The 19,988-nt window shown below is 42.9% G+C and overlaps 1 protein-coding gene across 2 annotated transcripts in view; it reads right to left on the bottom strand.

The window, feature by feature from the left end:
* Rhoj (ras homolog family member J) overlaps window positions 1-19,988 on the bottom strand; it is a 111,091-nt gene that overhangs the window by 28,396 nt on the left and 62,707 nt on the right. For both annotated transcript variants that reach the window (XM_013067772.3, XM_004837426.3), the window contains exon 2: window positions 15,331-15,389. In XM_013067772.3, coding sequence (XP_012923226.1) covers window positions 15,331-15,389 — 59 coding nt within the window. The remainder of the gene's footprint in view (window positions 1-15,330; window positions 15,390-19,988) is intronic.

Here is a 19,988-nt window from a genome sequence, read left to right as displayed (position 1 = left end):
TTTCTACTGCCTCTCCTAATGTTTTTATAAAAAGGTATATGTGTGTGAGCACAGACACACGTGACCCAAAGGAAATACCTTAGAATGTTGAATGTGGTCATTTCTGGCTGGCAAGCAAATATCGATACACTCAAAGTACCTATGGGTACTTGAGCAGAAGGCTCAGTAGGTATGGCTGCTACTGCTACTACTGTTAAAACTTAAGCAAAGGTTTTAGATTCCCAAGAAAAGTGCAATGCAAGATATGCAGGATGCAGAAAAACAGAAGCCTAAAAAATAAACCAAAATAACCCCTAAAAAAAAAATCACACCTGTTATTGTGGCTTCTTTACCACATTTCTATTAAAGCAAATAATTGGGAGTTGAGTGCACAACCAAATAAATGTTGGTCATAATGGGAGGTCACACACCCTTCAGCTGAGTTGTGCTTTCATCTGCACATGTGTTACAAGTGGTGTGGGGAGGCAGTAGGAAGGGAATAGCTTGTCTGTGGCACTGCTCTCTCCTTTGTACAAATGGCCCTGAACGAATGGCCCTTCTCTTCTATGATCTCTGTGCCTCTCTCCTTTCTCTCTGGAGGAATCCCTCAGAAAGCAGCAAGGTAAGACTTACAAGCTAAGAAATTGTCTCACACTGTAATCTACAACCATTCATGGTAATACCTTCCCTCTGCCACTTGATCCTCCCATCTGGATGGTCATAAGTGGATCAGAGACCAGCTTGATTTTTTTTTCTTATTCCCCACCTGTACTCTCTTCACAGAAAATATTCTGTGAATGTGGTTGACTCACTAGAAGAAATAGTCTACAGTGATCTCCAAATGAAGACGTAGCTCTTCTGGAGCCAATTACTACAGTGGCTTCTATTAGAATTACTGAGGAGCTTTTAAAATATCTTGATGCCCAGCTAATCAGCAACCTGTCCCAACCTGCTCCATACCTTGGGATCACTAAAATCAGAGTCTCTGGAGAGTGGGCCTATCCGTCTGGGAATCCTGTGGGCTCAGAGTTGAGAACAGCTGGTTTGTATCACTATCAGCTTCACCGTCAACTGAGGATGTGTCCAAGGCTTATACCCAGATCCAGGTACAGGCTCAGGGGCTGCATGAGGCCCTAGACGGCTAGTAGCATGGCTCCAACAAGATCATAAACTTTTAACATTATTATGTGATTTTTTTGTGTGTGTGCTGGGGATTGAGCCTATCTGCAGGTGTGTGTGCCTATGAAGAGAGGCTTCTTTTTTTGTATTTTTCTGAGGCAGGGTCTCCCTTTGTAGTTCAGGCTGGCCCTGAACTCACTATGTAGCCCAGGCTGGCCCTGAACTCATGGTGATCCTCTTGCCTCAGCCTCCAGAGTGCTGGGATTACAGGGGTACGCCACCGTGCCCGGCAAGAAAGGCATTTTTGTTACTAAGCAGACATGTACATTTTCTTCTTTGATTATTAAATTTGGGCTTGTGTTGTTTTGTAAAATAATTTAATGAGTTAGAACATAAAAAAGGAGGGAAAGAAAGTTTTGTTATTTATACAGATTAACTATATTACATATTTTATATGCAGCCCTGACTAATCCTTTTTACTCAGGGTGGCTAGGCAAGCCACCAGCTGGGCACCTTGATCTGTATACATTACCTCATGGGATTTGCAAAACGGCTCTGGAAAGATGGCACCATCACCACTGAAATTTCACAAAGAGAAAGCTGAGAGAGACATTTCCTAATGGGCCAAGGCTACAGAGTTATTAGAAACCAGATACCAAATGCTTGCATCCAAATCTATCTCTTAACTCTGACTAAATTACTGCTGTTGCTCAGAATTCTAAGGGACAGATCCAGCATTTTCTTGAGCTCAGTTATCCAGGAGTCACTGTAGATCACTCAGTTATCCACAGGCCTTACCCAGGGATCTGAGAAAGTGAGATCACCGGTGCATTGGAGGCTGGCATCTGCTTGGAATCACCACAGGATGGCAGCAAACACTGTATGTTTAAAACCAGACAGTCCAAAGCAACAAACAAACGCAATTAGGAGAAGTGGCAGAACTGGAAAAGGTAGGAGCAAACAAGTGTGAAAGGATTGTGTTTATTCGATTCTCTACCCAGCAACTGTCAAGTAAATTCCACTTACATTATGGAAAAGTTAGGCAGGCACAGTTTGCTGATATGAACTATCAAGGTGAATAAGGACTGGCTATCAAATTCTATGAAAACACATGAACTAGTTCCTTTGTGTGAAGTGAGACAGATGACGTTCCCTTGCCTGTTGTGAGGTAATTTGGTGATGTAGAATATTTATCGGATTGAATTGAAAAAAATACCATGTCATGGGTAGAAGAGGGTTTAAAGATGAGCTAGTGCTGTGGTTTCTAAAGCACAGTCTTGGGCCAGCTTCAGGGACCACACCTGGGAGCTTGTTAGGAATGGGCCACCCAGCCCTGCTGAGGATGAGAGCAGGAAATGGACCAGGCACCTGGGCTGTAACACTGTCCAAGTGATTTGGGGTACCTGAGCTCCGGAACCATGGCTTACTATGCTTCCCACTCTCCCCAGCCAATGCTACAGCATCAGTAACCAAGGTCTGGCACATGGATTTAAACAGGACTACAGAGCAAAAGTGCTTCAGAGAAGGCTTTTATCTGGGTGGCAGGGCTCAGCGTCGACTGTGGCCATGAATAAGGTAGGGGTTGAGGATTAATAAAACGTGGGACTGGGGGCCGTGGGGCTGGGAGGTTGGGGATTTGAATCCACACCAGCTGATAGGCTGAATGGGTTTTGCTGTGACCCTGGGCTGGTGGTCCCGTAGTCAGGTGATGGCAGGGAGAGTCTAAAGGGCTCAGCTGGTGTGGAGCTCCTTCTAATGTTGGAAAGGAGACAGGAAGACAGGCGCTTGTGTGCTTCACGAAGAGAGATTTCTTAATATGTCAGAGCCTGTGGGTGGGCGGGAGACTACACTGGACCAAGGGGCAGATGTTGGAGTGGTGAAGGGCTGAGGACAGAGTAGGCTTTTGAGTGCTTTCTACCCAACTTCCCTCCAAAGGCAAAAGGATATTCAGTCTGGAAGAGGACATGGCGCTCTGTGGTTGGGGAAAATGGGTAATTATTTGAAATGTTCAGAGGAAATTGCAGCAGCTGGTGGACCAAATAAATACCTGGGTGAGCATACTTCGTGACCATGCAGGGGGTGGATAAGTGAAACTGAGACCTGCACTTCTCAGACCTCATGCATATTTGAATCACCTGGATCTTGTCAAAGCATGGAGTCCAGCAGGTCTACGATTGCAGCTCTGCTGGTCCAGGGACCTCATTGTGAGTAGCAGGGAAAGTCACTCTGGGCACAGCTCCTTGCCCCGTGATTATATTAAACTGGGAGTAGAATTCTGCTTCCAGTTATTCCTGAGTTTAGGGACATTTGTCCTAGATTTTCCAGCATCAGTCTCATTTTATATTTCCTCATAAGTCAAGCTGGTTCGGAAAAGGTGGGCACCCCGTATAGCCTGGGTGCTGAGCCTCGAAGGGATGACGAGTCAGGGGCCACCCCTTAGCAACAGGTAAGAAGAGTTAGTTTCCCTCAGATAAGTCATTTTCTCCACAGGGTTAATAGCGTGAGCTGCGGAGACAGACCCTTGGGATTCAATTCCCACCTTGCCTGTGCCTATGCTGCAATCTTGGGTAAATTCTGTCTCAGTTTCCTTGTCTGTAAATGATAATAGTGCCAGTCTCACAGGGTCGTTGTGGGAATAAAATGTATCAATATTTGTAAACTTCTTGGGAGAGGGTGGTAAGTGCTTTAATGACCTAGTAAACAAGTTCCTCCTCCACCCATGCCAACAACAGCTGCAGATCCTGGCACCTCATGGGATACCAGGCTGATTCTGAAATTAACTTTTCCTGAACTGAGTAGCAATGAGATCCAAATGTTTGCAAACCTGGCTGCCTCTCTTGGTCACTGCCCCTTCAGCTCCATTTTTCATCATTTGGGGAGAAGATTGGGTCCTAAGGTTGCTTTTGCAAATAACCTGTGGTGTGAACAAACTTTCCTATTCCTCCAAACCACTTGCTCCTGGGAGCTACGTGAAGATGCACATGAGCAAGAAGGTCTGAGCAGCTTCTTTTTTTTATTTTTTAAAAATTTATATTAAATGTTTCATTTAAAGGCTGTAAACGTGAAAAAAGAACACAACACAGATTACGTTATGATGACCAAGGCAGTGTTCTACATGACAAAAATCAAAACAAAACAAATTCATACAGTAGATATACCAGCGCTGAACACAGTACTTGACATTTAACTCAAGCTACATATGCATAAAATGATCTGACCACAGGATTATGCAAAATAAATTTTTTTAGAACACCAGAATGCCAACCACTCTGACTATAAACTGAGTTATTCCCCTAAAGAGTATTTTGGAACAATTTCTATATGACATGAAAAGAATTGACATAACACTTAAATACTACAAAAATAGTTGAAAACATATTTGTAATGCAATTCTGTATAATTCTGTATATCTTATTACTTAAAATATTGAAAAAAAAATGACCACCATGAATAATGGTGAAAACCTCATCAAAGAAAAATGCTCATCATTTGGATATCATTGGCAGAAACTGATAAGATTTTGTTGAGGGCAACAAGGAAGGTATCTAATGAAGTCATTCATGTAAAATTTGTTCAAAACTGTACACAGAGTTGTAAATTTCTGCTAGTACCATCTTAAAATATTATACCATGAACACACTTTCTACTATTGAAATGGAAGACAAAAAAATATCTTGAAGAATGTGTTTCTCAAAATGAGGTTCAAAAGCCCAAAAGAATTCTAATGTGGGCTCAGTAATAAACATGGTAAACAAACACCCTGGGTGATTATTCTACATTCTGAAATGTTCTACGGCAAAGAGCAACACTTAAAAGCAAGATCCTAAACATATTTCTGACATGTTAGAATTCTCTATAAGTTTATGTTGTGAATACTGCTTTTTGTTTTAAAACAAGTTCCAGGCATTAAGAAAAATGTACATGCCTCAGAAATGAACATGTGAATGTCTATAAACATTTTCCTTTGATGTTTTCATTAGTTTCAAACTAAATTATATGAAGAAAAGACAATACACAACTACAAGCTTTGGAAAAGTAATATTTCTCATGAAATGGGGCATCTGGAAAAGATTAAAAGATAATTTATCAAATGTTTACAAACTTTAAATTTAAAACTAGATCATTAACTAAAATTAAATTAAACTAAGATTGTACCATTATAACTTATTTACATTTAGTTGATGATGGTTACCTTTCAAATCCTTGGCATAAAAATGATACTAATACAGAAGGATGCTATATAGCATCCTAACTTTAGTTAACAATCTAGTTTTAAATTTGGAAGGACTCAAAATCTGTAAACATTCAAGAAATTATCCTTTAACCATTTGTAGATTCCCCATTTCATGAGAACCATTACCTTTCCAAAGCCTGCAGTCATATATTGTTTTTTCTTCATATGAAAAAGATACAAGTATATGTGTTTTTATTCAAAATTGTTGCTATTTTTTGGATTTTCCTGAAGACTGCATAAACTGAGTCCAAAAGGTACAGGTAATGTGGTTGGAGAGAAACTAGCATAGGTAAGATATTTTACTTAAGAGACAAATTGTTTTCTTGTATCATAAGTAAAAAGAAAAAATATTCGGCATTGTGTCTCACTCAACAAATGGAATATGTATACAAGTGTGGTTAACAAGCAAATTGCCTCATTGTTATTTAAATCAGTTCATAAAAATCAAATCTATGAACAAAAAATTCTATATTCTCTACCATAGACTGTAAGAATCGAGTATTATGTCTAAATATAACTTCAAAACAACAAATTAAAATTAGCTTCCAGACAATTCTGAAATGGTTAATTCTATCCAGGCTGGTAACAAGTTTTTCCAAGCATTAAATGGCAACATAAGCAAAATGCATAGTTGAAAAATGAGGATCAGATCCATTCTTCTCCATACATTGTAAGACGATTGATATACTCAAAACCTGCAAATTCATATCCATCAAGCTCCCTCATGATGTCATTATCATCTGGGGTGAGCTGGAAAGGTTCATTAGTAAATTCAGGATCAAAGTTGTCCAAACCGAATCGCTCAGAGATATTTGCTTTAAAGGGAGGCACCACCTGCTTTTGCTCCATCATGTCCCAGTCCACATTTTGAAAGAATGGATGCTCCTGAATATCAGCAAAGCCCCTTTGAGGATGACAACCCAATCATTCCTTTGGGTCCCTGTTCAGAAACCTCTCCAGGACACTTGCAGCTTTAACAGACAGACAAGGAGGTATGAAAATGTCTTTTTCCAAAATTACTTGCAAGAGATACTTGATTGAGTTTTCATAAGGGTTATCAGAGCTCTCATCAAGATGGAATGGAGACTCTCCAATCATCATCTGATACATCAGTACTCCAAGATTCCATCAGTCCACCCTAAAGCTGTAATCTTCTCCTCTTATAATTTCTGGAGCTAGGAAATTAGGAGTGCCACAGAAAGTGCTGGTCATATCTCCTGGCTGTAAGCCTTCCTTACACAAGCAATAATCGGTAAGTTTAATGTGCCCTTCTGAGTCCAGTAATCCATTTTCCAATTTTAAATTTCTGTAAAGTATCCCTTGCTGATGAAGATAGTTGAATGCTAAACTGATTTCTGCAGAGTAAAACCTGGGATGTTCTTCAGGAAGCATTCTTTGTTGCTGCATATGAAACAGTAGCTCTCTGCCATTTACATAGTCTAGAACAAGGAACAGTCTGCTTTCTGTCTGGAAGCAAGAATGCAGTCCAACTAGGAAAGGACAATTAGATGCGTGCTATAAAACGTGGTTCTCTCTCTGTACCTGATCAATGTTGACGTGCTCTTTTTTCACTGTTTCCATTGCATACATACAATTTGATTTTTTTCAGTTGGACTAACAGTACTTTCCCATAACTTCCTCTGCCAATCACTCAGAGGAAATCAAAGTCCTCAAGACCTAAACCAGATGAAGCTTTGCCATTTTCCCTGCTGTTCCCTGCCTCATTCTCTTCATCAACTTGTTCTAAAGCCTCATGAGTTGAAAGGTTATATGGGATCCCTGTGTGTGCAGGGTCTGAAGCCATGGATGATGGATCGACTGGCACCATGGGCTCTGATGGTAAAGAATGCTGCCCACATTCAATTATGACAAGTTTGTGACACTTCCTGTGAACAGAGAGTTTGCAGTTGGTGAACTTATACACCTGGCGGCCAAGCCCCCCTACACGGTCTGTGCAGACAGCACAGCAAGCTCACCTGCTAAAGTGTTTGGCCTGAAAAGTGTGGCCATTTGCATAATACAGCTTTCTCCAGCAGCCTGCAGCTCTGTGGTGGATGGCTCTCTCTTCTCCTGGACAAGGCACTTTAGGATGCTCTGGTATACAAGGTGATGAATGAATTAAGAGCTCAGAATCTTTCTTTAGCTCAGAAAGCCTAATGGCCTCTTCTAACTCCAACTGAGGTGACACAGTATACAGGTCTTCTCCCTCCTCTACCCAGGGTGTGGTGAAAAGCTGTTTATTGTCCAAACACCACACATCTCGATCTTTATCACACAGGCCCTCAAAGGAGATGGAATTCTCAAGAGACCTTGTCATGGTGTCTCTTCCCAAAATCAGGGCTGATCGGGTAGAGGTGTGGGTGGTGGAGGTGCCTGGGAAGAAAGGACCATAGATGGGTTGGCTGCCCAGGAAAATGGGCAGGAAGGGCTCAGAGAAGGAGTGCGGCCTGACTGTCTGCAGGGACCACACTGGCTGGAGTTCTGCAAGGCTCTCTGTGAAGTTGTTTCCAATAGTGGTGGCCAGGCCTAGGTGGATGTACACCAGGCTTCTCAGTGTCTCTTGGGGGCCAGTGGCTGTGTCTTCGGTCTCCCACCTTGAACTATGACTCTCTAGGTTTTTTGTGCCCAGCTCTGGGGAGGCCTGCCTAGAGCTACAGGGTGTTTCTGGGCCTGGTGATACTTGCCCCATGCTCTTCCCAGTTTCTGTGCCATTGGTATTTGGGGTTAGGGAGACTTCCCTGGGGTACCTTGATTTTGGTAGGTCACTGGTGGTCACTCCTGGGGAGACCACCCCTGGGGTGTCTGTGACAGTCGTGCAGCTGCTGCAGTGTGGCCTGCAGTGTCTGGATGGAGTCAGCCATCTTCTTAATCTTTCACAGATACTTTCTCTGCCTGAGGTCCTGAGACTGCGGCCTCTCAAAGTGGAGAAGCAGCTCAGCATGTTCGCTGTTGACCATCTCCGGCCAAGTGAGCTTGGGAGATGGCTGTTACTAGATTGTGACACCCATTAACAAGGGTGGTTCCAAGTTCTGTTTGGAGATGTTGCCAAGGAAGTGAGCTCATGTCTTGGGGTTCCACAATCTGAGTCTCCATGTGATAGAAAACCCTATGGTCCATTTTTTTCTTCATAGTAAATAAAGCAGTGGGCACTTATTTTATTATTTTTACCTAAGTATCTATGAATGTTTTTATCTATCATCTATCTGTTAGTTTTTCACGTTTGAAATCCTGGGGCTTGGACCTTGCGTCTCCACAGTGTACTGTCAGTATATCCTCAGACATTTTTTTTTTTCAGATAAACAGCAAGAGTCTCTCTAAGTCACCAAAGTGGTCAGGTTGGACTCCACCTTGTGATCTTACCTGAGCTGCCCAGAGTCCTGGGATTACAGTCACACACCATCCTGCCTGATGCAGTGTGCTATTTAGAAACATCAATATTAGGAAATGTTTTGGTGATGTTAGGCATTGGTGATATCTTCACTTTTAGAGCAACATGTGTGCACTGACACTTTGCATGTGGTGGGCACAGTGCTGAGGGTTTTTTCCATATAAAGGAGGCATTTTTGTGAAAATACAGTGGTAGGAATTTACACTTAGCGATGAAATTTTAGATTGCTTGTCTTTCTTAGCATCATTTCCAGTTAATTAGGTCATACTGTGACTTTCTATAAATTTCCAGAATGGTTTTCCTTAAGAGATACATATGTTTATTTCAAAGGGTAACTTGGGGGGTTGGATCCATAGTAGGCTGTAGCTTTGAGGTGCAAACAAATGAGTAATTATTCATTCTCAGCTAGTGATCTAAATACCAAAGTGTATTATTCAGTATAGTAACATACTGTGTTTCCCAGAAAATAAGACCTAAGTGGAAATATCTAGCTGGAACCAGCCCTAACTGATTGTTACCATGGTGATGGCCAGAGTTATGCAGAAAATTGTACCTCACTATTGTCTTGCTCTATGGCTACTCTGTAATGGCAGGTAAAGCAAGATAGGCTGACTGGGGTTGTCATTTTTTCTAGTTAGGTCTTATGTTTGGGAAAACACAGTACAGTGAGGCAGGAAAGCATGTGGTGACTGCATGGCAGAGTCTTCACAAAGGCTAGAAACCATCACCCCAGGCATGATGATGAACACATAGCATTTGAAGCTTTACTTTTGGCCACTTGTAATCACTTCCTATCCTCCTATCCCAATCAGCCCATGTACCTTGTGTCCCAAGTGGGTAGTTTGCATTTTCTAGATGCAAGGAAGCTATAACCATTCAGCATGTAGTTTTTTGGTTTTGGATGAGCTTATAAAATCAGTATAACCATGTTGATGAGAGAGAATTGATCCAAAGTGGTGCTTCACCCCTCAACATAAGAAAGCTGACTTGTGAAAGAGGAGCAGCATCTTCCCCAATGAGAGAGTCATTCTGTGATGGAGTAGTGGGCCCCAAAAAGATCACAAATGGGGCAGCAGAGGCAAAGACTAATCAATAGACCAGAGTCTGGCTGTACATAACACCTGGGATGAAAAGGGAAAACCAGAGCCCAGGGCTGTGGATATTAATTCCAACCATCTAATTGAACCCCCACCTAGTGGTCTACAACCAGCAGAGAAAAAAGGTCTGAACATGTTTCCCATCCACCGAAAGGAGCAGGATACACCTTGGCATGAATTGTAACCACAGTCTGGGGAAGAATAAACAGCCAGGCCTCCAGTGCAAGGGGAGCACCTCAAAGACGCATAGGCCCTAAAGCTAGGCATGGAAAATCGTGTCTGTCTGGATCCCCAAAGTGCAGTTCATGGAAAGAAACCACTCATGCAATAATACAGTAATGTTTTCCTCAACTTAATTCTTTTTTGTTTTTCCTATTTTGTATTATTTTAACTTTTCCTTTTTTAAGGATTTGGGGTTTTTCTCTCGGTTTCCTTCTCTTCATCTATTATTTTTGCCTTTTATCTTTTCCAACTTTTTTTTCTTCCTTTTTCTTTATTTCTGTTCTTGCCTTTTTCTTGTTTGTTCTTTTCAATGACTGTTCTCTATCGCTATTAACTTTCTTTTACACCTTAATAGGACTTCATATCATACTTTCTTTCCTCCTTCATATACTAACAATTAATTTTTCAAATCTTACTTTTAAAATTTTTTCCACTCCCTGTATTCTTACTAGAATAACTACTAAGCTTTATGAATCTCTAGATAGTTAATGTTACACTATTGCTGTTGACTAATATTGTGCTATTAGTAGAGGTAAAGTTGGTTCATTTAGTAGATATTTACTGTAGGTCAATAGTAGGACAATATTAGGTTTATCTGAGTGCTCATACTGTAATTATACATTCCTATGGACAAGTCTGTTACTTTATTGGTCATTAGATTTTCCAATATTCAGTTTGTATGTAATGCTATATTGATGCTGATTTTAATATTATGCCCGAAGTGTCATAGCTGTTGCTATTAATTGGCTTTCTTGTGGGGCCAACATGTAGTTTGCTGAGGAGTCATTGACAATACTGTGCCCCATTCTGGGAGAACTGGGTCCTGGGCCAAAATGCTGCAACCTCTCCTCTCATGTAAATGGAGGTGGTTGGACCCAAGAATTAATTTGTTCTTTGATGTGGACCTTTTCATCAGGAGAATCTCCATCAAGGGCAACATGATGTTTCTGAACAATGTCCTCAAGGCAACAGGAGCAAAAATTCATTCTAGGTCTCAGCAAATGCTAACTCTTTCCTCCACAATATACGAGCTATCTTCTTCAGGTTCACCTCTTTGCAGATCCGACAGTCCCCTTCAGAGCACCGCTTGTTTACCCTTCATGATTGTGCGGCCGGCTGGCTGGGAGCAGGAGCGTTTATCAGGAAGAGTATCAGGTCACATGTTGCCAGGAGTTCGTAGAGGTTTCAACCCATAATCAGCTGGCTCCAAGGCATGGAAGGGAAACAGTCATCCCAGAGGAGAAACAATATGACACACACAAGGTCACAAAGGCAGCAAGAGCCTGAGGGGCTTCTTGAGGGGAAACCTTTGTTCTGAGGCTTCAGGGGAACTTTCCATGGAGGGCCCAGGCCAGGTCCTGCACTCCAAATGCCCCTGCTGTGTCAGCCAACAGCAAGAAGGAAGACTCTGATGCTTCCAAGTGGACCTAGTGTTGTCACTAATGAGCCCCAGCTGTCCAGCTGCCTGCATGCTCAAGGACTTCTTTGGCTCTTGGGGGAAAGGGGCGTTCAGAAACCCAGTCCTGGTGAGGATGTGTGGGCTTGCAGCCCTGGGTGAGAGGCCTGATGGGCTTCCTGTTTCTGAGGTCACCAGTGGCAGCTGGGCTGCTGTGGTTTCTCAGTGACAGACACCATGCTGTGGCACCCTACGCAGGTGGCCCCAGTCTGTGAGGCTGCCTGGCTCAGCTGACACCACGCCCTCCCCCGCAGTGCTGTGACTGGCCACTCTGGGGAAGGCTGTCTCTGAAGTGTGTCCATTCTGGAGTGCAGCCAGAGAGGATGGAACTGGAGTGGGGTTTGCTCACCCCTCTGGTACAGAGAGAAGAGGTGAGGCATCTTAGTGTTGCAGCTAGCTCCACTAGGTGGTTTCCTGTGGAGGGGAGGGCACCTGGCCCGGGCCTGGAAAGACCCCTCTCCCAGCAAGGCGATCCACAGGCTGTGGTGCCAGCATGTACTGCATCACGCTCATCCCAGCATACTCTCCTGATGGGGGACTGGAAGCAAGCAGGCCAGCGAGGGCTGCGTCACAGAAAAGTCAGCTCTAGGACTCTTTTGGCACCGGATCCAAAGAGCCGAGCTCTAGAAATTCCTTTCCAAGAGACTCTCAGTGATGTGCCACAGGGGCATGTGTTATGTAGGTTGAGTGGGGCCAGCCCACATGGACTTGGCTGGAGGACTGGCCTTATGCCTCCCTGGTGTGATCCCAGAGGCAGATCCCTCACTTCATGCCTGACCTCATGCTTGGGAGTCTACCCAACAGATGAACCAGACCTCTGAAGACTCTTTAACTTCAAAAGACTACTCCAAGTCCAAATGTCAGCTTGTGTTTTAGGGGCTTGGGGAGGAAGCTAATGTCTAATAGCTGTCATGTGCTGGCCGTGTATGTGTGTGACTTCATGATAAACCGTTCTCAGCAAATGCTTGGCTGAATTGTGTAGTGGCAGGGGCGTCTCAAGCCAGGGCTTTGCTGCAGCCATGTACATGGCAAGGTTGTACCTCAAGCAGAGGGAACCTGGTCAAATGATTTTGTTCGGGGTTGACTTTGGGTAGAGATAATGTGCCCCTGTCACTTTACCTTTCGGAGTGCATTTGCTTCTTGAGCTTGCTTTTGTTAACCCTGACCCACAAGTAGCTCAAGACAAAGCTCAGTGCTGCTGCTCTTTGGTGTAGACATGGAAGAAAATCTGATTTTTCAAGCAAGATGGAGCACTATAGGCAGATTCAGTAACTTAGTTTCTTTTTTGTAGTTCAGGGATTATGAACTGGTTTTGAGATCATCTCTTCCTTCCTTCATATTGGCTAAATGAGTAATTTTGAACTAGTTATAGATGTTCTTTAGCTATGTGACTTCAGGAACATTTATGAGAATAGCATGCAGGACTAGGACTGGGCATGGAGCTTTTGGGACAAGGGTTCTAAATTAAATTTGTTGGAAAGCCTTTTTGACTTCACTGTAGAATCTGGGTAATAGCTATTTTCCACTGCACCTCCTAACTTCGGTAACAATGCTTCTTCACCCAGCAAAGGCTTCTAGAGTAGTACTCTTCAAAATTTAATGTGTGTACAAATAACCTGGGAATCTTCTTAAAGTGAATTTTCGAATTCAGTGGGCTGGACCTGCATTTCTAACATGCTTCCAGGGCAGCCGGTGCTGCTGGAAAGTGGATCACTCTTCAAATGACAATTTTCTAAAGCAGTGGTGCTCAATGTAAGGTGCATAGACCAGCAGCATCAGGAAATCTGCAAATTCTTGGGACCCACCCTGAACCTCTGAATCAGAAACTCTGGAAGTGGGGCCAGAGTGGGTTTGGGTTTTAACAAGCCCTGCCAATGATTCTGATGCATGCTCAAGTTTGAGAACCACTGTTCTAGAAAATGGATGATAGGTTATCTTTCAGAACAACATGGCCCAGGATTGAAAGTATTTCACTGTTAGAAGGTCTCCTTTGGGTCTAACCTGACATCATTGTACTTAACTACTCCAGTTCTTTCAGGCTTTCTTGAAGTTATATTTTTAAGGTCCTCATCATAGAATTTTAGGCCTAGAAGGAACTGTAAGAGATATTCTGATTCTTTTTCCCCAATGCTTTATGCTCCCATATGAATCTTATCGACCTCTGAGCTTTCAAAATGACTGATGGAAAGCATTAAAGTGCAAGTTAAGTTGAAGAAATATCCAGAACCCATTTATCATATTTGATCAGTGTTTATCACTTCTGTGTCAGAGGTTTGGGCCTCCCACTTACTTTAATTTAGAGTTTAAAGATATTTTTTACAATGCTTTATAACTTCAATACTTACAATAACATTATTTAAATTTTTTTTTTAAAAAAACAGAGCACTGGGAAAGAATAATTAAACTCTACAAGGGCTTTTAAATAGTTTTATTGGATTTGAAATTAAATAGAGGCCTATGGGAGTTGTTCTTGGGGCAATTCACGCGCAGGAGCCTACAACTGTCGTCATGTGTGGCTGCAGAAGAGGGGGCAAACAGAATGGCTACCAGGGGTGGACAGAGCATATTTAGGAGGCCAGAGAACTCAGAATGGTTTCAGACCATGAAATCCTTGCTGTATTGAGATTTTCAAACTGGAGTATATTTATAAAATTTGACTATGAGAGAATAAACTCTCTTTCAGGCTATGAGTTCTTGATAAAAGGAGTCACCCCAAAAACTACATGATTGGATTAGAGTTAGCAATTCCAGCTCCCAAAGCAGTGCACCTCTATTGCCAGAAGGCTTTCTGGTGGAGGACATAAGCAGCACAGAGGAGCCAAACAGGTTTTCCCATTTGTGCACCCAGGTAGGGGGACATCCTCTCTTAGTGCTTGCTTCAACAGATGTCTTCCCAGGAGGGGAAACTGGATGCTCCTATGAACCTTGAGTCTAGTGCTAGGTTTTCCAGGTCATGTGTATGGCTCTAGCCTTCGATGACCCACATTTATACAGAGATCACTGAAAATGCCCATAGAAATCTTCAAAGAGATTACGTTTATGTAGTTTCTAGTAGAGATCTTCCAAGTTGAGCAAAAGGATATATTTCCAGATAATTGTAAAAAAAAGGTCTAGACAAATGTATAACCAATAACAATTACCAGGAAACTCACATTGGGAAATAGCTTTTCTTTGTTTAATCCATCATTTCCCTCCCTCCTCTCCTGCCAGTCTCTTTTTGGACCTTTTCACAGTACATTAGGCAACTCAAATGATAGGCAAAGAACATAACATGCAAAAAATGAGAGAAACCAAAATTTATAAAATTGACCCATTAATCCTCAATTTGGAATACGTTGGGCTAGGAGGAAATAGAAACTCTTGGTCAAATAAACTATTTTGGTTATTATTATTACTATTATTATTATTTTGTGGTACTGGGGGATGAAGCCAGGGGTGCTCTACCATTGAGCTACATCCCTAGCCATTTTTAAAAAACTCTAAGTCACTAAGTTGCCCACATTGGGCTCAAAGCTGTAATCCTCCTTCCTCAGCCTCCCAGAGTGCTGGGATCATGGGCTTGTGGCCACACCTGGAGGTTTTAGTTATTAATGGTTGCTAGTCAGTGAACGAATCATTATCAATGGGTTGGATAATATAATGACTTACTTTTTAATAGTTATAACATTTTAAAAAATATTGAGAGTAGTTATCATTTAGGTAGATGATAAATAGTCCCCAGATGATCAGAATGGGCAACTTCTGTGCTGTTAGTCTCCATATGATGAGCCAAAGTCATAGTTTCTCCTACACCCCATTCCCCAACCCTTAACGAAGCAAGATGATAAAAATGTACCTGTCCTGCAGTGTCATACAGTCCGAGCAAGTGCTGCTTGCCTCCCACTGTCACAGTAACTAGGGGAGAAGAGAAGAGGAGAATCCATAAACAGAAGTTTCAGTCAGGATCCTTCGCATTTCTCCATGCCAGCATCTCTGGGCAGCACGGATAAGCATATGCCGTAGTCGTGTATACTATAAACCAAGTTGACAGCTTACTTCGTGAATGAAAGACAACCATAGGCTGCAGTGATGGCAGATGGTGTGAGGCAAGTCCACATTTCTCAACTACAGTGAGTATTACTGGAGCTACTAGGGCATTCTGTAGGCTGCTCATTGATTCTTTCGAGGCTCTAGAATACTGAGCTCTTGACGGAAAGGATGTAGGACCCCTTCTAGTTAGGCTGGCATCATCTTTTCTTCTGTCTGCGCTTCCTTTCAGGATACAGGATTGTGTGAGCTGCCTCTGTGGTAGAAATCTCTCTGTTTCTGTCTGTCTTTGAAAGGTTAATAAAACCTTGGAAACAAAGAATATTAACCTCCTGTCATATTTTATATTCTATAAGGGAAAGCAAATAATTAAATGAGAAAAGCTTAGCATTTATTTAATGTTTTCTAATCAAATATGAAGTTGATTAAAAACATAAAAAAATTCTGGTGCTTTAGTCCAACCAATTCTTTATGATTTTAAACACTCCAGAAGGATTGTAGCATGGTTAGGTCTCACCTACCTAAAGGGCTTATGGAGAGTGAAGAGCAGCCAGTTCGATTTACCCAGCGGGTTTCTTACCTTGTGTCCAAAAGTGAGAAGTAATGCAGGGATACCAACCACTCTGTACATGTCTGGAAATGAAATAAAGTCTCAAGTTGAAACTAAACTGAGATGGAGCAGAGTGAATGAGCCATGACACAATTCTCGTGGTGAAAGGAGAGAACAAATTCAAGTTTCCACAAAAATCAGAAATAGGAAATAGGAAGGAAAGCATGACTTTTTTCCTAAGTTGATTAAAAAAAATGTGCAAATGCAGTGTAAAGATGATTCTTGATTCCTCCTGTCATTAGTGGTGCAGGAAATGAGAGAGAAATAGAATAGTAACATTTTTCAACCATATCTCTAACACATGCCAGCCAAATTCTCTAGTTTGCTGCTCAGAGTTGCTGATCTGCTACTGATTTTTATTTTTGTTTTTAGGTTCATGAGCTACATGTATACAAAGCATTTGTTAATGCCCTTCTTTCATAGTACTTGTTTAAAAGCACTGGCTTCCCAGACACTGTACACTATTTTTCTAATCTACTCAGATCCACATGTGTGCAGCTAGATAACAGAGCTGCAGCCATGCAGATGGGCTTGAAAGCACTATTTTTAAACAATAAAGCCAGTTCTGCTCAACCCTAGTTACAATGCTGTGAGAGGACAAGCATTTACACATTTTACTTCTAGTCCTAAGTCAGGTTAGTAATAGAAATAAAGGCAACACCATGTGGCCCAGAACTCTTTGTCCTGTTTCATTTTTCTCTTCTTGTACACTGGCAGAAAAGAGCTCTGATGTTTTTGAAATCTGCCTAAATGGTTTCTTGAAAGACTAATAGGCCACCTAGTCATGGATCAAGAATGAAGGGAAGAAGTCCAGGCATTACAACATGGAATTTCCTTCCTCTGAAAGTCTGGTACATGGAGGTCAGGGGAAGCTGTTCCCGAGGCCTTCTTAGATGGTCCCAAACCCTGCAGTTCAGGGGCATCTGTGGAGTGAGCCGGAAGCCTAGTCATTCTTGCTGCCCCACTGTGCACTGCACATATTTCTAAGTGGTGGTTCTGGCTTTTGCCACTGGAGCCCTGAGCTCCTGCTCACATCTCTCTGTGTTCTTAGAGAGCAGTCCTTCCCTCCAGCCTGCTTCTCCTCAGGCCTCACCCCTTCCTCCTTGGCACCCTGGACTTCAGAGAATTTCCTTAGGCCTAAGGCAAGTGAGAGCTAAGCCGTGGGCTGAGAGTCACAGCCATCTCTTCCCTCTGTCTTCCCCTTCTGCAAGGTTCTGTTGTGTTCCTGGACTGATCTCAGTGTTGGGAATAAAAAGACCAGATACAGTTCTTCCTGCCATGGTGCATGGAGACAAGTGGTCTCCTGACAAAGCATGGGCACAGCTATGCCAGGGCCAGTGTGGAGGGCACTGCTGAGTGAGCGTGCATCTGTGCATCCACACTGATGGAGCTTGATCTGAGGAGGCTTTCTGGACAGGATGTCTGTGCCGAGCTTCAGAGGACAGCCCAGAACTCCCCTAGTTACCCTGGGGGAGATGGGGCAGTGAGGGGAGCTTAGAGCACAGGGCTGCCCTGGCACCAACTCAGGCTTTATTCTGAAGGCTTTCTGAAGCTATGAGAATCTGGAATTCGGCCTCCTACACTCCAAAAAATAAAGAGAAATGAAGCAATTAAAATGATTTCTTTGGGTTAAGGCAAAATGGCGGTGGGAGGGAGCAGTTTTGGTTGGGAAGCCATGGTAGATTCTCAGCTTGGCATGCATAGCTGTCTACTGTGCCTGTCAGGGGCTGGCCCTGCTGGAGGAATCCTAAAGGAAGAGGAGAGCTCATGCCCCTCCCTGTCTTTGGAAGTCACTTTATTTCCTCTTTCCTACTCTTTTATTCTCCCATTCCACTAGAAAGAAGATAAGTGGATTGCACTTTATGTCAGAGGACATCAGGGACAGGTAGGGACAGATCTAGGCCTCAGTCTCACATTGTGGGTAGCACAAGTCATGGCTTTGTGAGTACTCATCTTGGCCCAGCTGTGGGTGCCTTGTTGCTCACCAGTCTGTGTCCTACGTGGCACCCCTATTTGGAAACAAATCAGTCACAGCCACACAGAAGGACAATATTGCCATAAAACACAGTAGTAAATATCAAGGGGTCAAAAGTCAGATAGCTCTTGCATTTGAATACAGCCTTTGGTGCTCATCATTTGAGTGACCTTGGGAGAGTCACGTGATGTCACTGAGTCTCTCTTGCCATATCTGTTAGAATGTGGACACCTCCTAGGTGTGGTGGTGCCTGTCTGTAAACCCAGAGACTTGGGAGGCAGAGGCAGGAGGATGAGAAGGTCAAGGCCAGCCAAGGCAACTTAGTCTCAAAATAAAACATTGAAAAGAGCTGGAGATTTCGCTCAAGGGTGGGGTGTCCCTGGGTTCAGCCCCCAGTAACACACACACACACACACACACACACACACACACACACACACACAAAGGAGATAATATCACCTACCAAAGAGAGTGTTCCTGAGGAAGAAATGAAGTGAGAAATGCCTAACACACAGTCTGGCTCATGGCACGTCCTGAACAAATGGGGCTAATGCTTATTTGACCCATGCTAAGGGCAAGGGCCAGGCTGTCTGTTCACTGAACACCCATTGCACATGAATTGGCAGAAGATGAGATCTTGGCATTTGTGAATCACTAATCACTTTCTACCCTACACAATAGCAATTGCATGTGTCTTCTATCCCCCACTAGTTAGGAAGCTCCTGAGGGCAGAGTCTTCATTCCTCATGTGCCCCATGTGACACAGCCAGGTTCCTACCAAATAGGGCAGGTGTGGAATACACAGTGTGGAGCTGGAGTCCTTCACAATGTGCAGAGCTGCAGCTGGAGGCTCCCTGTGAAAACACAGAAGTGCTGGGAAGCAGCTACAGCCAGCAAAGCTGCCTGGCAGACAGTGGTCAGGCAAAAGTCCCAGATCATGTTCTATTCTGGGAGCTATTAGAGTTGTTTGTTGAGTTTAGAGAGGTTTTAAAGAGAGTGGGTCAAATGACCCTGCTAATAGGCTCAGATGGTTCTTTCAATAAAGTGTGAAAAGTTGTCAGTGACCTGTTAAGGGTGTAAAATGAAGGCCTTCTTCCTGAAATCCATTAAATTCTTTGCTGCCTCATGTGCTTCCCCTTAGAGAGAATTGAAGTGGTTAATTTTGGCAGCTGGTATGAGGTAATAATGAAACCTAAGGCATGGGTTGGCTCTCTTGAGCATCAGTTAATTTTATCCAGACATTAAAGGTCCCAGACAGGACCCAAGCCTCCTTTCCTCAGCATTCCAGGCAATTCACAAAACTTCGAATGTCATCTGCAGACCTGGATGAAGAGGTATTGGTGATGCCAGGTGAGACAATTCAGGTCATCTGTCTCACCCATCAGGAGCACTAGGAACTTGGTTCAAAGCCCCTTTCTTGTTGGGTGGTGCGCTGTCTCAGCTGTCAAGAGCAGTCTTTTGAAGTTAATATGAAGATATGATGAACCCCAAGATAACTCTTAGGTAGATATGCTGGCTTAGTTGGGGGAGCCCCAGTACCGTTTGGTCCCCAGCATCTAGCCAGGTACCTATGTCACCATGTCTGGAGTGCTCTCTTTGGCTAGCAGGATGAAGCCTCCCTTACTATGTGGCATGAGGAACACTGCAGAGGTACTCTTTCAGTGGATGAAACACTAGCTTTTAGATATAGTCAGAAATAGATTTTTAAGACAGTTAAAAACATAGTTCTTATACAAATGTAGAATGAGTACACGTTAAAGATTTACTCACTCATTAACAAGTGAAGCAAGAACATGGTAAATCTTGTCCAAAGAGTGTTTTGAGAAACTAGGCATTTATAGAGACTTAAGAAAGCTGTGCTAGAATACAGTGGCTAGGTTCA

Source organism: Heterocephalus glaber, unplaced genomic scaffold, assembly GCF_053883595.1.
Source record: "Heterocephalus glaber isolate CG9 unplaced genomic scaffold, H.glaber_assembly_v1.0 deba00001608, whole genome shotgun sequence".
NCBI classification, from domain to species: Eukaryota; Metazoa; Chordata; class Mammalia; order Rodentia; family Bathyergidae; genus Heterocephalus; species Heterocephalus glaber.
The sequence above is the reverse complement of the archived record's forward strand: the minus strand, read 5'-3'. Positions and strand labels throughout refer to the sequence as shown.